Below are 20,797 nucleotides of genomic sequence, written 5' to 3'. Positions count from 1 at the left end.
GGCCTGGGTCCTGAGGATGTTTGCGGGACCCAGCCCCTTGGCACCTGCACCCTTAGGCTCCAAGTGGCCAGGGAGCATTCTGGGACCCTGCTGCTCAGGACCTAAGCACGGGCCTACAGGCTCTGAGCAGCCTGGGTCCAGAGGATGTTTATGGGACCCAGGCCGAGTTCTGGGGCCCCTGCCTCTCAGGACCTAAGCGCGGGCCTACAGGCTCTGAGCGGCTTGGGTCTGGAGGATATTTTCCCGGTCCCAGACCCCAGACCACTGCAAGTGTTTGGGGGCGGGAATGTTCCCGCCCCACCAAGGCTCCCAGTGGCCAGGGAGCGTTCTGGGCCCCTGCTACTCAGGACCTAAGCGCGGGCCTATAGGCTCTGAGCGGCCTGGGTCCGGAGGATGTTTACGGGACCCAGGCTGCTCAGCGCCCGCATATGCAAATTAACCGCCATATTGTTCGCTCTGATTGGCTGTGGGCATAGCGGAGTTGTGGTCAATTTGCATGTTTGTCTATTATTAGGTTAGATGTTGTTTATACTATATAAAATTTCAAAAGATAATCTTTTTTGGATAATATAAATTTCATCAGATGAAAAATCTGCACATACCTAATTTGTTTTCTGATTGCACTTGCCATGGCCTTCTCACAAGTTTAAAAATCCACCACCAAAAAAGTAGAGAAAAACCTACTACTAAAATGTTTATGTAGATTTATAATTTAGGAACACATCTTATACTTTATCACCATGGTCCAGCTCCCTTATTACACAGATGAAAGAAATTAAAAAAGAAAGACCCAGAAAGAGTAAGCAACTAGGGCAAAGTCAAACCAATGAGTTTTCTGATTCCCAAACCATTGTTCTTTCAACCAAACCAGTTAATATGTAAAACTCTCAAAGAGCCTACCAAAATTATAGCCACATTACCTTTTAAACAATTACGTTTTCCCTATGGAAATCATAAACTCCTTGAAAATAGGCACTTTTCTCTCTTATCTTTTCCTAGCAAAACTTCAACCATGTAATACTTTCATAAGGTATGTTTTTTAACCAGTCTTAATAAAAAACCTTATGCACACAAAAAGATTCTCTATATCATTAGGCTTTAGAGAAGTGCAAATTAAAACCCAGAGAGATATCATTACACACTAATTAAATCATTAAAAGTTCTAAACTGAAAAAAAGCAAAAAACTTACATTGCCAAGTACCAACAATGTACAGTAACTACAATGCTCATACACGGATGACTGGAGTGCAAAATAGTACAGCTACTTCAGAAAAGACTTTGGCAGTTTCTTACAAAGTTAAACACTCATTTACCATATGAAGACATGGCCACCCAAAAAATTATACACAAATATCTGTAGCAGCTTTATTCAGAATCACCAAAAACTGGAAACAACCCAAATGTCTATCAGCTGGTGAACGAATTAACAAATTGTGGCATTCAGCAATAAAAAGACTGATGATACATGCAATCTGTTTTATGCCAGTTGAAAGAAGTCAGACTCAAAATTCTACATACTATATGAATTCCAGTTATATAATATTCTGGAAAAGGCAAATATGAGGGCAAACAACAGATCAGTGGTTGCAAGGGCTGGATGTAAAGGAATGAGTTGACTACAAGGGTCATGAGAAAACTTTTTTAAAGTGATGGAGATATTTTGTATCTTGATTGTGGCTGTGGTTATACAATGAATAAGTTGTTTGTTTTTCTAATCCTCCCCCGAGATGTTTTTGATTTTGAGAAATAGAGAAAGAGAGACAGAGAGATAGAAACATCAATGAGATCAATGAGAGAAACATTGATCAGTTGCCTCCCTTACTTGGGGACTGAACCCATAACTAAGTCATGCCATGACCAGGAATTGAACCCACAACCTTCTGGCCCATGGTATGACACGCCAATCAACGGAGCCACCTGGCCAGGGCTACATGTATAAGTTTGTCAAAATTCATAAAACTGTATAACTTAAAGGGCAAATTTTACTGTCTATAAATTATACCTTAGTAAAGTTGACTTTTTTTCTTTATCCTCACCCAAGGATTTTAGAAAGATGAAGGGGGAGAGGTCAAGGAGGGAGGAAGAATGAGAGGGAAAGAGGGGGAGAGAGAGAAACATGGATTGGCTGCTATAATTTTAGTAGGCTCTTTGAGAGAAACATTGATCATCTGCCTCATGTACTCACCCCAACCAAGATCAAACCTGCAACCTTTTGGTGTAGAGGATGATGCTCCAGCCACCTTCTTCTTTATAAGGCCTCATTCTAGCTTTCACTACCTGAGACCTTGAGTAAGTTAAAGTACTTTTATAGTTTACTAGAGGCCCAGCACACAAAATTCATGTGCGAGTACGGTCCTTAAGCCTGGCCTGCAATCAGGGCCATCTTCCCTGGCTGTCTGCAGCTGTCCCCAACCCCCGCTGCCACCTACCCCTGGGTCCCCTTTCACCATTGGGTGATTGGTGCCTGACAGCCATTGGAAAGGACCAAGAGGTTGGCTGTTCCTGCCTGCTTGCTGGCCCTGCCCCGGTTGTGGGTCGCCCTCCGTGTGCGGGGAGACAGGAGGGGCGGGGGCCTTGGCCTGGCACCGCCTGCCACCCACCCCCAGTTCCCCATTTGCCATCAGGCGATTGGAGCCTGCTGGCCAGGGAAAGGGACCAAGAGGTGGTCAATGCACCTCATAGTGACTGGTCCAGCAGTCGTTCTGGTCATTCTGCCGTTAGGGTCAATTTGCATATTACCCTTTTATTATATAGGATGATTTCCTCACCTAAAAATAAGGGGACTATAATACCTTACTACTACCTTTCCAGTGTTATGTCATATTACTGAATTGTAGATATATTTTCTGGATCATGTCTATTTTTCTTACAATTCTTAAAATTATATTTATATTATGTTTATGGTAGTTATTTCAAGACACATGAATTTAAAATGTCAAAATTAAAGCAATAATATTTTACAGATGTCTTTTAATAAGAAATTTCATTGTTAGGTATCTAATTTTTTTTTTTTACCAATTCCCTTTCAATACTTCAAAGTACCATAAAGAAAATAATATTTTATACAATTTGGTGCAAATTTAAAATTAAAGGAAATCAAATTAAAATACCTAAACACATAAAAGGGTAGATAGACATTTTATATCTATAAAATGAAAGAAATGTATATAAATTCATAGTTTATTTATATTTACTAAAGCAATACATATCTTTCATGAGTCATACAAAAATTCTACTTTCTAATCTAGCCTGGAACTGGTTGAAATCAAGAGCTCCTCTTAGTTAAATATTAAAGTCAATTTTACTTGGAGCATTGGGAATATCCTTGGGAAGATTTCATTAATCCCTTAATTAAAAACATTCCTTGTGGTGTTTTCAGATGCTGTCTCTGCTGCAGTCACTACCAGAGTCATCCCTTTAAGCACTGGTGCCACCTCTAGCCTAGTGAGCTTCTGTCAAAAAGAAGGGGGGGTTGGTAAACAGGGAATTCTCTCTATTATGACTCCTCCAAGATGAATATCTGCAAAAAGACCAGCAGAAAATCACTCAGAAAGCAACCAGCTACAAAAGTCACACTGAAAAGGTGAAGAAACCACATGGCGCCAAGCTTAGAACTGTGGCTGTCGATACAAATCCTAAGTACACTGAATTTCTCGCTTGCAAACTTCCCTTCTAGCATCAAGTGTGAGAAATTGCTTGGGCTTCCAAATAGATCTGCACTCCCAGAGTGCAGCTACTGGCACTAAAGAAAGCAAATGAGGCCTATCTAGTTAGCCTATTTGAAGACACTGACCTGTGTGTTATCCATATCAAATATGTAACAATTACGCCAAATGATATCCTGCCATCACAACTCCTAAGTGGAGAATGAGTTTAAGGTGAATTATGATGGGAAAAATTTATTCTTAAAAAAACAAAAAGTACCTAATTATATGACTGCAAATAAAAAAGAAAAATAAGTGAGAGAATAAAGTATTAGCAAATACCCCCTTCTCCCATTTTCATTTGTGTGTAAATTTTCAATATTAATTTAGGACATAAAACATTCATGTAAGTAAAATATTTCAAAGAACAAATTTCAGCAATTAAACTTTATAACAATTATAAACAAATTGTTAACTTGCTTTGGGGGAGGAAAAAAACATTTCCTTGCCCCCTAATGTCTACATAATAAAAATCTAAACTCCTTATAGGTATACAAATCCTTCAGAATTTTAAGACACAATGTGCTAGAACTATCTTCTCTCTCTCAACCCCAGCACCCGAAGCATCTACACCAAACTTTTGCTTCTTCTTAAAATGCATTACCAATTTTGTGTTTCCTTCTAACTAAAACTCTGACCTTTTTTTTATCCTCACTCAAAGATATGTTTATTGATGAGAGAGAGAGAGAGAAACATAAGACATCCATTGGTTGCCTCCCATAAGTGCCCCGTCCGTGGATCAAACCTGCAACCCAGATATGTGCCCTGACAGGGAATGGACACTCCAACCAAATGAACCATCTGGCCAGGACTGACCTCCTTCTTTACATGGCAATCAAGTCATCTTTGGGACCTAGTTAAATGTTACTTTCTCACAGAATCCCCTAAATTAAGGCAACTGTTTAGGATTTGTGCTATGCACATAAGAATATTTAGTTGAAAGGTCATAATCAGAACTGTAACTTCAAGTAGCATCTACACTAATAAAAGAGAAATATGCAAAATTGACCGTGCCTCCACAACGCCCACCAGCCAATCAGGAGTGAGTATGCAAATTAACCTAACAAAGATGGTGGGTTAATTTGTATATGCAGGCACAGAGGGAAGACTGAAGGCTCCAGCCCAAGCGAAGACTGAAGACTGAAGACTAAAGACTGAAGACGACTGAAGACTGAAGAGGCTTGGCTTCTCCACTGTGGCTGGAGCGGAGAAGCCTCAAGGCTTGGCTTCTCCACTGCAGCCAGAGCGAAGGCCTGGGTCCCGGGTGCTGGAGGAAAACTGGTGCCGGCAGCCAGGGGAAGGAAGCCTATTGCATAAATCTTTGTGCAACGGACCTCTAGTATTTAATAACTAAAAAATCATTATCAGGAAGTTGGGATATTATCTACCCCACTGAGTGTTAGGGGTAGAGTCCTTGCAATATTTTAAGAAAAAGAATTTTCTGAGACTTGCACGTGAGGATGAAAGATTTTTATTTGAGTGGAATTGCATGTCTGTGTTCTGAAGTGTCCTGGAAGGGCAGCTGGGGATTCAGTAAAGCTAAAAGCAAAGCCAGTGTCCAGAGTTTACATTCCATGTTGCAGCATCAGGCTAGTTGTAGTCCATTAGTCCATGGTATGTGGGGGTCCACATGGCTGGGTCCACGAGAGAGCCCTGCAAGCCAGGAGTAAGTGCAACACGCCAAGAGAGCGAACTTCTTTGTTCAGGGAATAAGTATCCCAAATCTCCCTGTGCTTGCAGTAGCCATGTCCAATCTGGCTAATGACCTCTGTTCTTAGGTGTGACTGATAGCAAGAAATTTCCCTATGTCACCCCATCTTTACTGGACATGTGTCTATTCTCTCTCCTGTCCAGTTCCTTCCCCCAGCAATCTGTGGGGGAATGGACCGGTGGCTCCCTAGGGAGTGTAAAGCTGCAGCTTCCTAACAAACCTGCCCAAATGACATCCTATAATATTTGGCCTTCCCTTTGCTCCTTTCCTGTTATTCATAACTAGGTTAATTACAAATGTCTCATTATGACTTCATTTTCATTAAACAATAAATATTTATTGGACAACAATGTAGAGCACACTGCGCTCCTCTAGGGAAAATATAGAATAAAGGTGTGAGACAAGAAGATATTTTCCTTAGGTTCTTTTGGCTGGTCTAATAATCAAATAGACACAAAACAGATTAGCAAGAGAAAAGAGCCAAATTTAATACATAGATATATATGTATGGGAACCCCACGTCCATGAGAGACTCACCACATGTATAACAGGTTCAAAGACAGAAAGGGAAAATGGGTATATATCACATTCTGATCTAGGAGTGAGGTAAAGCATCTTGAGGTTTCAGAAGGTAGTTGCAGGGAGAGCACATGTTCAGTAATTAGTAGTTTGCCCTATCCTATAGATAGGTCCTAAGAGGTTATTTCTGATAATCCCTTATTATGGGCAAGGGCCCTAATTCAAATTCTTCTAGGTAGTTAAGGGAGGGGCAGAAGATTCTTTTGAGCCTGCAGCTAAAGTTGCCATTAGCTCAAAACAATTCTCATATCACAGAGGCACATCTTGGGGTGACTCGTTCTGAAGCCCCACAAAGGTAATAACAGTAATGAAGGTAGTCAAAGTAATGAGGAGCTAACATGTATAGAGTGCTTATTATGTGGAAGACACTTTACATGTATTAACTCATTTAATGTTCCCAACAATCCTACGAGGTAGTTACTAGTATCTCATTTAACTAAGGTACTGAAAAGTTATGTAACTTGCCCAAGGTCACAAAACTGGTATTTGAACCCAGGTACACTGGCTGTCCTGACTTTTAATAGCTTCTTATCTAATAAAGGCATTAACGTAAGTAACAAGTAACTTATAATAAAGGGGTATAATTTTTTAAATGCTGAAAACTACAGTGATATGATATTTCAAGGCTAGGAAAATGTAATCAGGTTGAAAGAGGAGCATCAGGAAAGGTTTCTTGTAAAAGTAAGAGAGGCTGGATTTTGCTGGTTAGACAGAATTTTTAAGAGTATGGTTTTTAAAAATCATCAAAATTCAATACATTTATCTTAGTCATTTTCATAAAAACAGTACTCTCTCAAAAATGGGTTATAGCAACAGTTTTACGTAAATGAAAATATTCATTCAATGGTTACTTTAAATATGCCTGGTTCGGCTTAGCTCCATTAAACAAAAGAATAGGGCAATTATTATTGCTCCCACACCTACAAACAAAGTAAATGGAAGTATGCAGTAGAGCGGAGAGCAAATATCTGTTTACTCATACTACACCAATGAAAATAAGTTCAAAAATATATGTGGTCTTTAAGAATCTTGATGTAAAAGATCACATCATTTTGCAATCATTTGCCATCACTGCCAAACACAATCATTTTGCCAAAGGCTTTTTAACAATGCAGAATATTCGTATAAAACTAAATATTAAGCCAGCAATACCTGGGCAAAACACTTTAAAATATGTGTAACGAACTATAGAAATGATCCCTGAAAGTATAACATTATGCTAAGTGAAATAAGCCAGTCAATGAAAGAAAAATACCACATAATCTCACTCATTTATGGATAATAAAGAACATTATAAACTGATGAACAGCCGAAACCGGTTTGGCTCAGTGGATAGAGCGTCGGCCTGCGGAGTCAAGGGTCCCAGGTTCGATTCCGGTCAAGGGCATGTACCTTGGTTGCGGGCACATCCCCAGTAGGGGGTGTGCAGGAGGCAGCTGATCGATGTTTCTCTCTCATCGATGTTTCTAACTCTATCCCTCTCTCTTCCTCTCTGTAAAAAAATCAATAAAATATATTTTAAAAAAAATAAAATAAAACATGCCTCTGCATTTCATGACACCTAAACATGTTGCCTGAACTGAAGAAGGTCCTTAATACCAATGAATCAGTTTTAAAAGTAGTTATCTTCTAGAACCTTAATTTAAATAGGTATTTAAATCTACATTTAATGCTATATTTTCACAACCCCCTATTTTTTTGACATAATCTTTTTTTTCCAGTTTGGGCTACGATGGTACACTAGTATTTTAGAAATGTACTAACCCTCTCCCCTCCATTTTGGCAAAAAAATTACAGTATCTGGGCACTAAGATACAAAAAATTCATGTGACTAATCCAAAAAGTGGAAAATAAAAAAGAGGCAAGAATCCTAAGAAAGTACTTAAGTACTTAAATAGTAGTTCTCATGTAAAATCAAAGTTCGCCTGTTTAAAAATTGGATAATAAAAACAAATTCCTATTATTCACACAGGGCAAGGGAGCAGCAGTGACAAATGAAGGCATATAGCACATTTGGGAACAGTAACTAATGCAGTCAAATGTATCTAAAACAAAATTAGCTTGGGGCAGGACATCAAAACATTAAGTTAGGAATTTCTGGTTAAAGAGGCTAGATTGAATACAAGCATTTAGCTCTGAAACTTCTCCAAATATCTCTGAAACAAGAGTAAAGAAATTCTTTAAAAGATCATAAACCAGAAACAATTTTAGAAGCTGGAAAGGTGATAATGACTATTACACCTGAGAAAGCTGAATCCTACATTACTAGCCTAGAGGAAAACCAAAGACACCTGGTTTATATCACATTTACATTTATACCAAAATACCACTAAAATCCTTGGAAATGTGGTTGGTTCCAGGGTTGAGGCAGGGAAAATAAAAGATGGGCTGAAGCATTATTTGGTAACACTTGTAAGGAGTGCTCAAAAAGAAAGAATGACCACAGATGCCAATCAGAAAGAGCTTCCCTTGGTCAAGATTGGAACAGTTTGAGAAAAATAAAAATAATAACAACAGTATTGTGTTACAATCCAAAGAATAAAATGAGTATCTGTTAAGTCTATACTGATATAAATAATAAACGGAGGAGAAAGGACAACTCTTCCTCAGAGAATTCCAATTAATTATTGTAGAAATAATGAGGGAAATAAAAATCGCTACTAGAATATAACAGTAATAAGGATGCTAAAATTAATGGGCATAAATTTAAGCAGAAACAGGATATCTGCATGGTCTCAAAGTATTTAGTAAAGAGGAAACAGTAACTTTACAATGGAGAAATCTAGCAAACACCACCTTAATTAACCAAGTGATCAAGGTTAACATCCCCAGTAGTACATACCAGCATCATGTCTCCCCACCATCTCCGAATGGTGTACTGAGAAGGACACGTTTATGATATCCCCCTCTTTAATTCATAACCTCACTCTAATCATAAATACACACCAGACAAATACAAATTGAGGGTCATTCTACAAAATAACTGACCAGTATTGTGCAAAAGTGTCAAGGTCATGAAAGGGAAAAAAAAAAAAACACTCACTAAGAAATGGTCACAGATAAAAGGAAACTAACCTGATTTGACAACTAAATTCAATGTGGGATCCTGAATTTGGATCTTGGAACAACAACAAATTAGTGAAGAACTAATAAAATCTGAATAAATTTTGTAGTATAGTCAATAGTATTAGAGTAAGGTTAATCTCTTACTTTTCATAAGATGTTATAACAGAAGAACCAGCTTAGTGAAGGGTATATGGGAATGCTGTATTCTTCTTGCAACTCTTCATAAAAAAATTAAAAATAACCTAAACGGCTCAAGAATGACAGTTTCAGATACGCTGGTATAAGGGTGGAGTTCAAATCAGAACAGACTGAAGTCTGCTTAAAATAACCCCAGATCCTCTCTTCTACTTTTTGACCCACCCACCCTGGCAAAAGACTGAGCAATCTCCGGAGAGCATAAAACAGGGTATCTCTGGACTAGAGGACACCAGGTTCAACTGAATTTAAGGAGGGCTATACTGAATACTGGGGAAATTAATTAAAAGTATACTTGCATACTTTATGATGAAACCCACATACCCTTTTCCTATTCAGATCCCAAGCTTTTTCCCTTTGAGCAAAAGATCAAACACCTTTTCTGAGAAACCAATGCAGCACAAGAGAAAAGATATGTCACTGGGAGTCTGCAAGGAAATTATCCAGACATATCAACCTACAGGGGAAACCATAATCACCTACTGGCAGAACTTCCATTCAGCTTTCTTTTAATTTCAATTAAATTTTTTGTGGTGACATCCTATATAATAAAAGCCTAATATGCAAATTGTCCCCTCAACCAGGAGTTTGACTGGGAGTTCGACCAGGGGGCGAGGCCGGCCGACCCCGTCCCTGGTTGCCCACTCCCCACCCCAATTGGGAGCAGGCTGTCTGGCCAACCTCCTGCTTCTCCTCCCTCCGGCCGGCCCAGCCCAGTCAGCCCCAATTGGGGCAGGCCAGCTGGACCTCACCCATGCATGAATTCATTCAGTGAGCCTCTAGTTAGTTAATAAGATTACATAGGTTTCAAGTGTACAATTCTATGGTATACCACCTGTATATTGCATTGTGTGCCCAGCACCCAAAGTCAAATCTTCTTCCATCACCATATATTTGACCCCCTTTACCTATATTACCCCCCACCTTCACTCTGGTAACCACCATACTGTTGTCTGTGTCCATTCAGCTTTTTAAGGTACTTCTCTTAAATAAGTGTTGACTTCTAAGGATCACCAAACATCTAAGGAAAGCCCCCAATAGAAAGACAAAGCTCAAAGCAATAGAACAGAACGAAATTTGGAGAAAAGAGAGACTATGCAGAAAAGAAAACTACCAATAATTTCCTAAGAAAGAGAAAGACATTGCACCATAAAACAAAAATAGGATATAATTTAAAACTCTTTCCAGAAAAAAAAATAGTGCTTGAAAATTAAACTTGATAGCAGAAATAAAACATTAGTAGAACTGGAAGATAAAGTTTAGAACAATTTCCTAGAAAACAGGAAAAAAGAAGAGAAAAATGGAAAATAGATGAAAATAGACAAAATTAGAGAAACCACTCAGTAAGCCTAACACCTAAACAACAGGGATTCAAGAGAGAGCACAGAAAACGAATGGGGAAAAAAATTATTTAAGGAAATTTCTTGGAACTGATGACATATATTCAAGATTGGATAATATTACCCTGAACCCAGCAGAAATGGATTAAAAACAGACCTATTCCAAGACACATACTACAGAAATTTCATAACTCTAAGTAAAAAGATTATCCAAGCTCCCAGAAAAAAAAAGTTTAGTGAAAAATAATTTTTAGACATCTGATATCCCAACTGCAACACTGAAGAAAAAAAAAAGACAATGAACCAATGTTTTCAAAATTCTAAGAGAAAATTATTTCTGATGAAGAATTCTCTGCCCAGCCAAACACTTTATAAAGCAAGGGGATAGAAACAACATTTTCAGACATATGAAGTCTTGAAAAAATTATATCCCATCCAGAAAGCTATTGAAAGTGGTCCTTCAAAAAATGAGAAGGTAAGCAAAAAAGATGAAGACATCAGATATAGAACCAGGAGCTCCAAAACAAGAGAGACCTGAGAAGATAAGATGACAGTAGAGGCAACAGCAGGAATTCAAGGAAATTCAAACAAAAACTGGTAGGTCTGGATGTAGTACGAAATTTTATACACTTGAGAAGAGAGTTAGGATTAAACCAGGATTTCTCAACCGTAACAATAATGACATTTGGGGGCACATAATTCTTAGTTGTGGGGAGCTGTCCTGTGCAGAATGAAATTTGGCAGCATGGCTGGCTTCTGCTCACTAGATTATCAGTAGCACACTCCCTGCCCTCCCTCCACCTACCTAACATTGCCAAGTGTCCTCTACATTGCTCCCAGTTGAGAGCCACTTGGCTAAATTAATAAATATCTAAAAAACTAAACAAAAGCAAATTTATAAAAAATATTAACTCAGGGAAAACAATCACAGTAAACTACATGGCTCAATTGTGAATAGTTGAAAGTCTCATTGATATAAACTGTGAATACTGATGTATCCAAACAATTTGAATATGACAATATTGGGAGGGTTGAGAAGTGTGTCTTTGTGTGGGTGGGGATAGTGGTAAACCATTTCTTGCTCTGTGGGAAGTCAGTAAATAGTCCCTTAAAATGAAAAATCAAGAAAGAAAACTATTAGCGTGCTATTTTAAGATATGGAGCTAAATATCAAAAGAATGAGTTGAACGTAGTTGCTTCTGGAGAGCCTGAAATAGAGGGGGAAAAGATTGTGCAGAGAATTATAGTTTTTGTTTAGTCCTGCAGAGCTTTTCAACTTTTAAATGTGCGCATGTATAACTTTGATAAAAATTAAATTTAAAAAATCAATTGAGACTAGAATACAGACTTTCCAACTGGTTAAGGCCACATGAACTTAAAATTAAACCACTATACAACTTCAAGCAAGTTACTTAACCTCTCTAAGCCTTACTGTCTTTATCCACAAAATAAATAATGAAAAGTAGCTGTCTTAAAAGGCTGTTATAGAAATTAAATGAGATACTATGTGTAATTGTTTAGTATAGTGTCTGGCACATACTAGTGTGTATAAATAGCACCCATTATTCAATTTCCAATAGAGGGTACTAATTATAAACTGTAAAGCAGGTAAATCTTAATGTCATCTGTTTTAGAAAATAATTCTGGCAGTTGTGAGAAGGATGGGTAGGAAAGAAAAGAGCTTAGAAGCAGAGAGACCATTACAAGAGCTACATTTGAGTGAGAAAAGAGAGGGACTCAGAGCCATAAATAGAAAGATAAGGGTACAAGAGATATTTAACAAGTGATGAGCCACCTACAGTATATGTGAGAAAAAGAAAAAAGGAGGAGTCAAAAAAATGCTCCGAATGTAAGCAAATAAATAGATGGTGATGATACTAAATGAATAAGAGAATACAAAGAAGGAATTATGTTGGAGGAGGATGTGAGTAAGGGAGAAAAGATAGGTGAGATTGATATTACCCACACTAAGCAATACATTTCTATATAAATAACTCTATGTAAATACCTCACAAACTAAATCAGATCATCTAAATTTCTTTTTTTAGTAATGTACATGGCTCACTGTTAAAATATATATAGCCCAATAATCCAGAAACAGCAATTGTTAATATTTCAGAGTATTCCTTCTGTTTTTCAATGCATATAACCCTAAAGAGTTTATTTTTTCCATGACAAAATTGGAATCATATACAACTCTGTATTCAGTTTTGTTCACTTTATTAAATAAGTATTTCCAATGATAAGTGAAATACTAATGACTTATGTTAAACGCTTCAATTTATGTAAATCACTAATTAGTGTTACCTGACATACTTGCCTTTTACTGTAAAGGAGAATCAATACCCCAAATTTTAGAAAAAAATACTAATTTTAAAAAACTACCCAAAACAACAATGACTACTGCAGTCCATTTTCTCAAGTAATTTAATTAGGAGAAATAATATTAAAATAACATTTATTTGACATGCTCAAGAATAGATATTGATGATTTTATAAAAACAAAACCACACAACAGAGATGAAAAACAAGTTGTTTGAATGATTTTGGGGGGCTCTCAATATCAATGGCCCATATATAGTTGTGAGGTCGCTGTGAAGCTCAAATGGTTTAATACATACAACGCACATACAATAGTATCTGCTATATAATAAATGCTTAATAAATATTGGTTATTACTACCATTATCATTAGTTCCAGGTGGAAGTAATGTTTATTGCATGGAAAAGAGAAGCAGAAAAAGCAACACTGAGATATGGAACTGCATTCTTTTTCTTACATTTTTCCATCTTCTCTACATTTATATACTCCTGGGACACCACTTTAAGTGTTGCAGTGAAAAGTATTATTTTAAAAGCATTAGTAAATATGCACCCTATCCCTAATCTATAATAATGAAAGCGTAATATGCAAATCAACTGAACGACTGATCAGTGGAACAACTGTCAGGACAACCACGCTATGACACCCACTGGAGCCAGGCCAGCCAAGGCGGGTGTGATGTGATTGGTCGGGGGCCGGGCCATCGCCCACAGAGGGAGGCCCAGGCCATTGGCCAGGGGCAATCAATTGGGGGGAGGAGGGGAGGAGGGGCTCCACGGAACGGGGTGGGAGTTGGGGGGTGTAGCGGTGGACAAGAGCAGCGCCAGGCCAAGGCAGGTGCAGGTAGGGGGCCATGAGGCAGCAGTGGCCGCGAGGGAGCCTGGGCTGCGAAGCCTACCCTTACACAAATTTTGTGTATCGGTCCTCTAGTTATACTATAAGATACTTGAGCGCCCTGGCTTGGTTTGGATCAGTGGATAGAGGGTAGGCCCATCAAGTTTCCGAGAGGCAACCAATGGATATGTCTATCTGTCTCTCTCCCTCCCTTCTACTCTCTCTAAAAATCAATGGAAAAATATCCTTGGGTGAGGATTAACAACAACAACAAAAAGATACTTGAGGGAAGAATGAATTTTTTGCATTTCTTCTAAATGTTCCTTATATGGCAAAGTACAATAATATGCACAATGAATACTCAATAAATATTAATGTCATAAATTCATATAAGGAAACAGAATAAAAACAACAAAGCAATAAATACAAATTGTGAAGATATTAAAAGCAAGAGATCTCAAAGCCTGTGTCAATATACAATAATTCAAAGACATATAGTAGAGTGAAAAAATGAGATGAAAAGCTTTATTGTTAACCACAATGAACAGACCACACTCTTTGCTCTTCTCTGTGCACAATAATTTAGGAGGAATACTAAAAACACTGACTATGTCTAAAAGAGAGCAACTGAGAAACAGTTCAAGAACTGATATGCTCAGACTGTCTGTAGAACAGAAAAGGTTTGCCCTCCTGCTCTCATCCTCCACCTTCAGCAATGAGAAAAAGGCATCCAATGGAAAATGATTCAAGATTTCTCTCTTGTCCAGCGGCAACTATCAAAAGATGGCCACAACAGAGATCAAGACTTCTCTCAACTCAAAAACTTAATAGATTTCTTCTAAGCCAAAGATATTGTGAGAGATTAGTCCTGAAGGTATTCAAGCAAGGGCTGGAAAACAGCTTGCCAAGGACTCTGTGGAAAATTAGAATTTTAAGTTTCCATACAACTCTGTAACCACATCAATGAATATTATTCAATACCTGCTCCAGGAAGGACACTGTCCTAGACCTATAATAAATACAAGACAACAGAGAGAAACATACAAAGATCTCTGCTGCCAAGAAATGCATAATATATAAAATGTATATTACAGTTTGAGACTATAACAGACATCACAAAGCATTATTTGTTCATTGCCAAATGAATTCTATTCACATACAAAGGTCTTCTAAGAAGGAGAAACCCCTAAGGTTAAAGTGTTCAGAAAGCGCTTTTTAGAATAAAGATATGAGGTACTTGTGGAGGGAAAAATGTGTTTGAAAGTTCTGAACAGATAGAGAGTAGGAAAGAGAGAACAGCAGAGATAGAAATGAAAAGCAAGTTAGAAACCTGTTTGGCTGCATTAAAAACTTGTTTCATGGGAGAAGAGCTAAGCTGAAAGGGCAGGTTGTGGCCAGAATCAAACTGTACTAGGCCTTGAATATCAAGCTAAGTAGTTTCAAATTTATCCTGCATACAGCAACTGTAGCAACCACTGGACTCTGTTGTAGCCACAGACAATGGTAAATACTAGTACATTGCGGGGATGGGGGATTCGAGGGGGGCGGGAGAGATAATCATGGCTACATTCCAAAAACAAAACTGAATTACTATACTGAAATTTGAATTTCATGTATTTCCATATGTCACAGAGTATTCTTTTGATTTATTTCAATAATTTGAAAATGTAAGAATCATTCTTAACGCAGGGGCCATACAAAAACAGACTGTGGGCTGGATTTGGCCCATGGGCTACAGTTTGTCAAGCCCTGTACTGCACTAAGCTGTCTTCTTCAGCAACCCTCTTAGGTACATTTGTCCTTGAGCTTCAGGGACCAGAATAATATATTACTCATTCAACATGCACGAATGCACACACTTAACCAAAATCTAAATCTAGTAGGGGTCAGAGGTTCTCTATACAAAGGTCCTCAAAAAAAACTAATAACAACAAGAATTCTCTAATTCGCCATTAGAACAGAAGAAAGAAATTTTTAAATTTTGTTATTTTCACATAGTAACTGTATATAAGAGAGTTACAAACTATTCTTATAGAGCCTCTTTGATACTTGGTGGGACCTGTAAAATAGAGTATAATCAAAGGGATTGTCTGTTCTAGTCCTACTTCTGTCATTTACTCATTATGTGACCCTGAACAAGTCAGTCTCAATCCTCTGGCACTAATTTTCTCATCTGTAAAGTGAAGGGGTGTAAGTTACTGGAGGATCACTGTTCTCTCTCAGCTTTAGCACTGTATGGTTCTACTCCTACTTAAAAAGGACCAGAGAGGAGATGACAAACACCAGACAAAAGTGATAATTGAGGACACAGAATAGAAGAGAAAGGCATTGACTAAATGAGTGGGCAGACAGGACAAACAGGTAGAAAAAGAGACCAGAAAAGTACAGATTTACTAAAATCAAGGAATATATTCTTTTTAAGTATCAAATGCAAAAAATAAATAAATAGAAGCAAGAAAAATTCAAGGAATATGGCCATAAAAAAAAAAAAAAAGAACTAATTAGCTAGCTTAAAAAAAGGCAAGGAGTTCAAGTGACAGTCTTAAGATCTGAGAGTACTGTGCATGCTTCCAGAAATCATAAGATGAGCCAGGGTAAAAGAAAAGACTGAAGATGAGTGTAGGGAACAGAAAATGAAGGCATATGGTCCAGAAAATGTAGAAAAAAAGTTGGAGTGAGCTTGAAGCCTCAGTTAGTAAGGGAGTTAGTCTTAAAGGAGAGACATTTTTTACCTTAACATCCAAAAGGGAAAAAAATGCATTACAGTATCAGTTTTCATGTTTTCTATACATCACATTATTAGGGAAATAAATCTAATGTTGGCTTTTCTTAAAGCAGAGTTCCACCTATGTTATATTTTCTAATGGTCACAAAATTAGGAAAACTATTTGTCATAGATACATAATTTCAACATCACCAGGGCCTGCTTTAGTGGCAACAAATTGCTACAAAGCAACTAAATAAGGCAAAAAAATAAATAAATAAAAATTAAATGAACGTTACTCATAAATACCAAGATCCTACTGCGGAGCTAATTTCAGCAGACACCTGCCTCTATGTAAGTATATGAGAAATAAACATCCAAAGCTGTAGGCTGAAGTTTTAACCAGTTAAAAACACACCTTTGTACATGCTGAAAATATGTATAAAGCCAACAGAGATACTAGTCATATGATGAAATTCCCTAGCCAGTGCATTAATTTTCTACTATTCAAGAGAAGCCAAGAACTCGAGGCTTCTCATCTCACCCGCTTTTAAGAATTTAAGAAGTCACCCAAACTGGCATACACGCCCAACTTAGCAAACAGTAGTTCAGCTCTCCATATGGTAACGTTAAGCGACCTCTTACACCTTCACGTGAAGTCACATTTACTCCTTGGCCAGGATCTTCCACGGGCCCCGTGCAGACGGGCCAATCGCACCACCAAGAAACAGCAGTTCATAAAAGTCTTCAGTTAACTCTGCCCTCCCACCGATCTCAAGTCGGGTGTCGATTTCACAAGCCCTGAAAGTTATCCACCGCCACTGTCAAAACCAGAAACACCGTCACCCCGGCGGGCCCATCAAGAACTGTTCCAGAATTATTTTTTTTTTCCCTTTGAAATTAACCGATCTTGACTCGACAGGTTCAATAAGTACTTAAAAGGCCACCTTCTCCCCCAAAGCGGGACCTGATTCCTTCCAGTTCGCTCCTTTATTTGTCCAGCCCCACACCCCGAGGTGGGGGGGAGGTCTCTACTTCCTCGGCCCCCGGGATCCAGTCGGGTCTCCCAACTGTTCGCCGCCCCAACCAGGCCCCCCACCCTCCCCGCCTCCCCGCCGCCACCCCACCCCTCCTCCTGGCCCCACACCCGGGCCCGCACACGAGCTGGGGCCTTGCACCGAGGCTGGGCCTGCGCTCCCTCCAGCGGCCGCAGGCCTCGGGCCTAGCCTCCTCCGCTGGCCCCTCACCTCTTTCGGGACCAGTTGGTTCTCCTCTCCGGGCACCATCGCTCAGACTCCGGCCGCTCCTCTCCGCCCTGCCGGGGGAGTGGGGAGGTGCGGCGGCTCAGGAGAGAACGGCGGCGGCAGGCATCCTCTCTCCACCGCCCGCGCTCCTGCCACCGCGGAGGCCTCAGCCTGGGCCTGACACCAGCGCGCAGATACCGACCCACCGCTCGGCTGCCGCCGCCGTCGCCGTCGCCGTAGTTGTCGGCCCCTCCCCCAGCCCGCGGCTATCAATGGAAAAATGGCGGCGGCCGCTCTCGCGAGAATTCGGGCCGTCGGGCTCCGAGCCCGGCGCCTGGCGCCCGAGGTGATGAGGCAGCTGTCGCTCGTGTGTAATGACTTCAGGTCTTCCTCAGCCCCGCGGGGTACCAAATTGGTGGAGCGGCCATGCCCACGCTTTTCCTGAGAGGGATTCTGGGCCGTCCACCCCGGGACTCCCGCTGCCGGCAGAGGAGGGACCAGGCCTCCGAGTCCTCCAAGCGCTCTCTGGCTCCTCGTCCTCCCTGCCCACCGGGGAGACAGACCCTGGCGCCTAACGCCCTTTCCTTCCGCGATCGCACCGCCGATACTGCGCTCCTGGCCGGAGAGAAAGGCGCCTGAACTTCACCCGCTCTGCACATCCCCCGGCTTCTGCCGGGAAGAGAAAGCACCCCGGGCTACCTCCCGACCTCCGCCCGCAACACGGCCCCAAGCAGAAAGGGCTGTTTTCTTTCCCCCTCTCCCTACCCTCCCGACGGCCAGGCTGGAGGGACAAGGGGCCAGCTCCCGCTAGGGGCGGCCACAGCCCTGGCCTCAGAGCAGTGGTGTCACCCCCCCACCCCCCCCCACCCCTCCCACCCCCCCCCCCACACACACACACACACCTCCATTACAGCTGCATTCCCCTGCAGCCTTTAAAGGTACTTCCTTCTGCAACAGGTTCACGCCTGGGACTGAAATGGCTTCAGGGAGCAGGGCTGCAGTTTGAACCTATGATCCTCTTTTTAAATGTTTTTAGAGGACTCGCATCTCCTCTAGCAGTAAGCATTGTGCAATAGTTATTTTTCCAAATCCTCCTCATTCCTCAAAACTTTTCCTTTTATGAACCAACGTCACCCCCAACAGATTTAATTCTTAAAAAACTTTCTTTATGAAGACTGAGTGGGGTGCCCGTCAGGAAGACTGCCGTGGATACCGTGACTTGACAGCACGCTGAGATAACATAAGCCTGCCTTGTTCCTGACACCCACAGCATTAACTACCTCTACCTGTGCTCCTCCAGACTGTTTTTGATTGCACTCTATTACCAAATAGAACAAAAAAAAGTCTACATACTTATGTAAGTCACATACATGTCCTGTTGCATATGATACAAAACATTTTTTAACTTAAAAAGGGTAAGATAAAGATGAAATAAACACTTAAAGTAACTATAAGAGTTATTTTTAGATTAATGGTAGAAAATCCTTGTTACTCTCAGTAAAAATATCTAGTGAAAGCAATATGATTGACTAGGTTTCAATGTTTGTAAAAATCTTTTAATATCTTCTGAAAGTTATTAAAATGTCTGATTCAATCTTCAGGTTATTTCTGTACTCCATTTTAATGGCCGTCATGAGCTGACAAAGATATGTAGATCCTAATGGAAGAAGTACATCTTTATCCTTAGCTGCTCTTTCTAATGCGTTTCCATTTTTATTACTTCCATCCACCAACCATGGAAAGTTTTTGTAGTAATTCAACTAGTAACTCTGTTTTCCCTGTTGTCAGCCAGAAGATGTTGCATTTTTATATTCTTAATGAATGGGTTCAAAACTCTCTGGAATCATTGCTCGGAGGATTTTTAAATAGGCTAGGAAATTCTGTCTTCAAATTTTAGTGTACATGTATACATGCTATTTTTTTTAAGGTACTAATCTTGTCTATAAAATTTTGATATTTTTGTTCATCACAGATTTTTGCATTAATTTTGACTTTTTAAAATGGTCGTCTTGATTACTGAGTCCAGAACACTTAAACTGGAATAAATCACAATATATTGAAAGGAAAGGAATTCCTGAATTATTCTCCACCTTGCATAATTTGCACTTTTCACTCTAATAATGAGATGCCAGTGTAAGTCTATATAGTAAATATTTGTAAACTATTTTATTTTTGTTCTTAGAAAAATATAAGTATTTTTAAAAAGTTATAATATTTCCTTCCCATGATCCATTATATTTTTAAAAAGTTATAATATTTTCTTCTCATGATCCACCTTCTCTGGTTACACACACTTCTCTTTAGAGGCCAGTGGCATGACTGTACTAGACACTGATCGGTTGATGGGTATACAATAAGTATTTCTGGAACAAGAATATGACGGCATTAACTGATTAATGAATAAATGAACAAATAGAGGTATATGGCTACTCTCCCTAGTAAATGAAGTTACTGATACTACATAATATGTGTTTATTTTATAGTTGCATTTTGACTCCAACTCTGACCTTTCCCATAGACTCCAAACTCATATATTCATTGACCTTTTTGATGACTCTAAATACCTCAAATTTAAGTTGACCTGAGCAAAACATTTGAATCTCAAGCCTCCCACACCATGATAAACTAAGTTGATGGTGCAATCTAGTTTATCAAGCCAAAAAGTAGAGAATCTTCATCTTATATTCGACTTATTAATAAATGCTATTGCTTCCTCCTCTGAAATATATTCCAATCCAATCACTTTTCTTTATGTCCACTGCTGCCCATTCCATTCCAATAATCAGCTTATCTTGCCTATCTATAATAATAAAAGCATAATATGCAAATTGACCGAACAGCCAAACAGTGGAATGACCGCCCAGACGATGAAGCCGGGGCTGCAAGGGCTGAGCCCCTTGCACAAATTTCATGCATCAGGCCTCTAGTACTATTATATGCAATTTTTTCCTAACTGGGCTCCTGGCTTCTATTATTATCCTCCAACAATTCATACTCCATACAGCATCTTTTTAAAACCCGTATTCCTAACTATGGCCTGTAAAATCCAATGTAATCTAGCTGTCTAGCTTGCTCATCTTATCTACTACTCTTCCTT

The 20,797-nt window shown here is 39.5% G+C and overlaps 1 protein-coding gene across 4 annotated transcripts in view; it reads right to left on the bottom strand.

The window, feature by feature from the left end:
• USP47 (ubiquitin specific peptidase 47) overlaps nucleotides 1-17,962 on the bottom strand; it is a 104,708-nt gene extending 86,746 nt beyond the window's left edge. For all 4 annotated transcript variants that reach the window (XM_028159850.2, XM_054724756.1, XM_008151027.3 and 1 more), the window contains exon 1: nucleotides 17,704-17,962. In XM_028159850.2, coding sequence (XP_028015651.2) covers nucleotides 17,704-17,742 — 39 coding nt within the window. In that variant the 5' untranslated portion in view covers nucleotides 17,743-17,962. The remainder of the gene's footprint in view (nucleotides 1-17,703) is intronic.
• Between the last annotated feature and the right edge of the window lie 2,835 nt (nucleotides 17,963-20,797).

Source organism: Eptesicus fuscus, chromosome 13 (assembly GCF_027574615.1).
Source record: "Eptesicus fuscus isolate TK198812 chromosome 13, DD_ASM_mEF_20220401, whole genome shotgun sequence".
In the NCBI taxonomy this organism is placed as follows: Eukaryota; Metazoa; Chordata; class Mammalia; order Chiroptera; family Vespertilionidae; genus Eptesicus; species Eptesicus fuscus.
The sequence above is the reverse complement of the archived record's forward strand: the minus strand, read 5'-3'. Positions and strand labels throughout refer to the sequence as shown.